General features: G+C 45.9%; 1 protein-coding gene across 1 annotated transcript in view; it reads right to left on the bottom strand.

Annotated features, from left to right (window-relative positions):
• trak1b (trafficking protein, kinesin binding 1b) overlaps positions 1-5,313 on the bottom strand; it is a 42,715-nt gene extending 37,402 nt beyond the window's left edge. The window contains 1 exon segment of the mRNA XM_084313482.1: positions 5,128-5,313. Coding sequence (XP_084169608.1) covers positions 5,128-5,191 — 64 coding nt within the window. The 5' untranslated portion in view covers positions 5,192-5,313.
• Positions 5,314-6,390: the final 1,077 nt, after the last annotated feature.

Here is a 6,390-nt window from a genome sequence, read left to right as displayed (position 1 = left end):
TCTCCTCTCCCTCTCTCTCTCTGTATGCACCAGGTATGGCCGCCGCCCCGCTCTGCTACCTGGTCCATAGCGCTGCAGCGTGTTCGGTGAGTGGCAAGTGCCTTCGCACCCAGCCTCCCTGTGGTACTGTGCTGCGCTTTGTAGTGGGCACCAGCATGTCTGGAATCATCATCAACGCCTTTGTACTGGTACACACACATGCACACACACACATGCACACACACACACACATCACACACATGCACACACATACACATGCCACACACACACACACACACTCACACACACACACACGCACACACACTCACACACACACACATGACCTCATCAGACCTCATAACAGAGTAATCATTAGCAAGACCAGGCTGACATCACTACAGACTAATTACATAACAGTCACACCTGACTCCGCATCCGATGAGCCACGCGTCAAAGAGACTGCAATGTGGGGGGGGGTGGTCATATTCAGTTCAGTTCAGGATGTGAGTCAGTCAACCCCCTCCAGTAACACGACCTAACATGAGGCCGAGGGGGGAAGAGGGGTGAGTCGAGGAGAGGGGAGAGGGGAGAGGGGGTGAGGGACAGGGGTGAAGCTGAGAGGGTGAGGCCGAGTTTGTTCTCCATGTCCCCAGCCTGTTATTGATAGCGGAGCTGCGATCGATGTTGTGCCAGTTTACCAGTTAGCTGACGTCATTCTGCTTTTAAAGCGTCTCCTACAGCAGTTTCCCAACCGTGTGGTACGCGTACCACTAGTGGTACGTGTGTGGTCCCCAGGTGGTATGTGAAATTTTGAAAAGTAAAAAAAAAAAAAAAAAAAAAAAAATTGTTTTTTTTATTTTTTTATTAGAAATTGTACAGGAAAACTGTACCCACATAATGAATAATGCATAATCTGTAATAATGTAACCATAATTGGGGCATTCAAATTAAGTAATCATTTGCTGGCTATAATTATATTATTATTGGCGCTGAGTTCAGCTTCCCGCCCGCCGGCGCCGGACTGTCTGTCAGCTGTCAGGTGTTCATTGAAGAAAAAAAAACTCTGAATTAACATCATTGTAGTGGCGCGCTGGCTAGCAAAACAACATCCTATCAAGTGAATGCGCTGGTGTTTATTGAGATAAAAATCATTATGGATCAATGGCTGAGTCGAGCTGGTTCATCCAGAAACAATGTAAAGCATATAAATTATGTTCGCTTTGCAGTTGGATGAATAGACGGATGTCAGTGGGGAAGCACAACTGAGGCCATGGTTAGACTAGTGTATTCCTGGCGTTTTTTTTTCCGTTTTTGACGACGTTTGATGTCCCTATTACACAGAAATGCGAATCGACAACAGCGTGTAGTCAGCACGGAGCCGTTGTTGCGAAAACGCCCATGCGCAGTAGATACCATCTGCGTGCCCTTCCGGTGACAACAGTGTGTGTGTTTGTGGACATAGCTCCGTGTCCCAAATAGCTTCAGCTACCATGTGTTGTCAAGTTATTGTTATAAGGACCCCAGTCCAAGCTACAACAGTCTGCATTCCCTTAACAATTGTTTGTATTGAGCCGTATTGTATTGTACCCATATGCAATATGTTAAATAAAGTTTACATCCATTCATTCTGCTAGCATTACCGATTGCATGAGCAGCTGGCTAACGTGAGCTATCAGGATTCAGACCCTGTTAGCTCAGAGCTCCTCTTTCAACTTAACAAGCATTAAACAAAATGGCCCAGTCATCTATTCACCTTTGTTTAATACACACAGCGTTGTCTCTAATGTTATCTAACTACTGATAGCTCGCGATATCATCAGTTTTGGTGCTGGCTAAGTAGCGTGAGCTAACGTTAGCTTCTAGCCACAATGCTATATTGTTATAATGGCATACTCCATTGACGTTAGCATGCAGCTAACAATGCTACCGATCGTTTTTTAGACTAAACTATCCGCTCTTGGTGGTCACTTGTGTTGATGTTAGTTTTGTTTCATCAACAAATGACAGGCAGAACACACAGTGAATGTATCCGTTTTGATTATTGCACTTTTATTAGGCTTTGCTGAAAAAGAATTGCTGCATTGAGTAAATAGGCAAGATGGTGGCGCGGCATAGGCGCCTGCCTTATTGACATTTTCTTTGCTGGAGCTTCCAGGAAGTGTATTGGCACATTCGTTCTGATTGGTTGAAATTGCCTTCATGTTTGCCACCTACTGCCACCTACTGCTTTGGCAGTGTACTACATCAGTGTGCTCGGGTGACAAAAACGAGAAAAAAAAACGAACGTGTGACTCGAGGCGCACGACGTCGCGGCGAAACGCATATGAAAACAATACGAAGATGATACGAAAGGTGTAACCGACGCCTGATTGCGTTTGTGCATTACAAAGACACTTTGGAGATGAACGAGCACATTCTGTTTTGCAAGAAACTCACGGGGAGAACTACTGGACTGGACGTTTTTAACGTTATTGACAATTTTTTCTCTCAACACAAGCTGGATTGGAAATACTGCTCTCATGTGTGCACAGACGGCGCTGCGGCGATGACCGGCAGAGTAAATGGATTAATGGCACACGTAAAAAAAGGTAACCCCGGCCCTGACGTTACATCTCAGCACTAGCTGAGAATGAGTCCAGAGTTAAATGATGTTTTGAATGATGCCGTAAAAGTGATCAACTTCATACAGTCCAGGCCTTTGAATCATAGACTGTTTCAGTCACTTTGTGAAGACGGTGGGTCAGAACATAAACAGCTCCTGCTTCACACCGACAGTTATCCCGAGGGAAGACGTTACAGCGAGCAGCTGTTCGAGCTGCGCAATGAAGTGAGGGCATTTCTGTCTGAGCACACACCCCCCTTGTGGCGATGTTCGACGACACAGACTGGGTAGCTTGGCTGGGAAACCTCTCTGACATTTTCAGCAAACTCAACCAGCTGAATCTCTCTCTTCAAGGTAAAGACACAACTGTTCTTAGCTTGTATGACAGGCTTTCTTTTAGTCTTTAAACAATGGCTATTATAATTTATATGATTAGTTATGATTGAATATATGATTTAAGTGTCACATTAATTGTCGCATTGGGTCACACAGACAAAAATCTCCTCTTCTCTATCTCTCCTCATCACTTCTCTCCTTCTTCCACTCCCAGGTTTCACCTTAGCTACACACACACACACACACACACACACACACACACACACACACACACACACACACACACACACACACACACACACACACACACACACACACACACACACACACACACACACACACACACACACACACACACACACACACACACACACACACACACACACACACACACACACACACACACACACACACACACACACACACACACACACACACACACACACACACACACACACACACACACAGGATGGGCCGCCATGTCAATTTTAATGTAGGGCCGCTGTGCCATGTATCGGCCGCCGTGCCAATTTTAATGTACGTGCCGATTTGACTATACACTGCTCTGTGCTGTCATGGTGGCTGGTGGCTATCCATGGTGAATGGTGTCTCAGAACTAAAGCTTTACTTCAATAACACACACACACACACACACACACACACACACACACACACAGCCGGTCTGCCACAATATATAGACTATTAATTTATTAATTATACATCCTGGGCATCACCACGATTGATTGCGTAGTAGGTGGTACTTTTGGTTGGCTTGAAATGCTTTGGTGGTACAGTACTCAAAAAAGGTTGGGAACCACTGTCCTACAGTATCACCCATCTGGGCACTGCATCTGTGGTTTAATTATTAATCAGGGAAGCATATTGAAATTGTTAAAATATTAAACATAAAAAAACGATGTTTCCTTTCATTTTCCGCCGTTGGCTAAAAACACACTTCACTCAATATCTGAAATGAAGATGGGAGAGAGAAAGGAAAAAAAATACTAACCTTCTTAGGCTTTTACTAGTATGCACTCTGCTACTAAGGAATCGACCTTAGTATTGTATTACCTACTATGCTAGTTCGACACTGTTTGATGAACAATTTTACCTACCCTTAGGTGTCAGAGTTGTACCCTTCCTGCTGACTTGTTGTACACAACTTGTAAGTCGCTTTGGATAAAAGCGTCAGCTACTGTAAATGTAAATGTAATTAAACAACCTTCATATTGTTTGTTATTGTTTCTGAAAAAATAAATCTTTAAAAAAAATAAAGCACAATCGATAAGCTAGTGACCCAACTTGGCTTACAGAGGTAAATAAAATCTGAAAGTGTGTGTGTGTGTGTGTGTGTGTGTGTGTGTGTGTGTGTGTGTGTGTGTGTGTGTGTGTGTGTGTGTGTGTGTGTGTGTGTGTGTGTGTGTGTGTGTGTGTGTGTGTGTGTGTGTGTGTGTGCAGGTGTGTGTGTGTGTCTCTGTCTGTCTGTCTGTCTGTCTGTCTGTCTGTCTGTCTGTCTGTCTGTCTGTCTGTCTGTCTGTCTGTCTGTCTGTCTGTCTGTCTGTCTGTGTCTCTCTCTCTCTCTCTCTCTCTCTCTCTCTCTCTCTCTCTGTCTCTGTCTCTCTCCCTCTCTCTCTCTCTCTGTCTTCTTCTTCTCTCTGACAGTCATGCTTCTTACTGTATTTCATGCATGTGTGTTTGTGTTTGTGTGTGTGTGTGTGTGTGTACCCGAGGGAAGACATGTCAAGACTGAGTGATCTCAAAGTCACTGAGCATCGATAAAATCCCCTTAATGAGCCGAACAAAGCCTGGGCCAGACTCCACTATAAACCTATTACACACACACACACAAACACGCACACGCACACACACACATACACACACACGCACACTGTGAGTCCAGCATACACAACTGTGTTGCCGCTACGCCTCTGAGAAACACCAGTGACAAACAATCAGAGTCTAAAAACCTGCTCCCCTGGCGCAGCAGAACAGCTAAATCATAACATTTCTAGTCATACATCACTCAACACTCTGTTGTACAGAACATAATGAGATAATAAACAGAGAGGAGTCCAAGTTTAACTTGATATCTACTATATATATACAGTATATAGACAAGTCCGCGTCAGAACGCTGGATAGAACAAACATTCCGTGATCCGACTATAAAAACAACAACATGTTTACGACGACGTGTCTATTTCTATTTACCATTCCTTCCCTCCTCGTGGTGCCAGTGGTGTCGCTCACATCCATCTCCCGTTATTCTCTCCATCTCGCTGCCCACCTCTCCTCCGGTGACCACGGATACGGAGCACCAGAATTGATCATAAGCCTGTCCCTGGGTGATTTTAGATAACACGCGTTCGCTCAAGAGGAACTCTCTCTCTCTCTTTCCCTCTCCCTCCCTCTCTCTCTCTCACTCCTATGCTCGGCTACTGTAGAGCTGTCTCGTTTACACTCCTCCCTCCCTCCCACACACACACACACACCCACATGCACACACGCACACAGTCACACGCACACACACACACACACACACACAAACAAAGTAGTTAGGAGGAGTAGGAGGAGAGACAGAGAGGCAGAGAATGGGAGAGAGATATAGAGTAGCAAAAGAAAGAGGGAGAGGAACAATTATAGCTGCTGAGTCTGAGGTGAACGTGAAGCTGAATTTGTGTTCTGATTGGAGGACAGGAGGTCAGAGGGCACCAATCAGAGGAAGGACTGACGGATCCTCCTCCAACTACTCCATTACAGTAATAGACCTCTCCGGTTTCTCCCTTTCTCTTGCAGGAATGGGAGTCGCAGGTACAGCGCTGGCATGGCTGTCATCCTACCTCTACGTCCGCTCCTACCAAGTATCTTGGAGAGGCACCCTGTCGGCCCCCCACCACCTCTGGGTAACATTATCACTTCTCACCACTATGCCGATGACACTCAACTCTTCCTCTCCTTTTCTCCTTCAGATACCCAAGCCCGCCTGTCCGCCTTGGTGACGGCCAACCACCTCAAACTGAACCAGAGCAAAACGAAGCTACTTCACTTGCCGGCTGAATCCTCCCCACTGACCAACCCTTCAGTCGCAGTGGAGAACGTAGCCAATCTACCAAAAGACAGCCCACTTCACCACACTTCTCAGGGAGCTGCACTGGCTTCCTATTGCCGCACGAATCTGCTCAAGGTTCTTGACCTGGCATACCATGCAGCGAGGGGAATGGCTCCTTCCTACCTCCAGTCAATGGTCTCCAACTACAGACCTTCAAGACCCTGCGCTCTGACCGAAGCAGCCTATTGTCTGTCCTGGACGCGTGTAGTCTTTTACCAACGGAGTTGCAGTTTTCCACAATCTGATTGGCCACTGACGTTTCTCTCAGCGCCAATCGCGTGACGCCTAGTTCTATCATTGGTTAAGCTTGGCGACTCTTTCGAAGTTGGTTAAGGTTAGTTTGTCTTAGAGCAGGGCGATAGACC

This window comes from Notolepis coatsorum (genome assembly GCF_963971535.1).
Source record: "Notolepis coatsorum genome assembly, chromosome: 4".
NCBI classification, from domain to species: domain Eukaryota; kingdom Metazoa; phylum Chordata; class Actinopteri; order Aulopiformes; family Paralepididae; genus Notolepis; species Notolepis coatsorum.
This window is presented reverse-complemented; position numbering and strand designations above follow the sequence as displayed.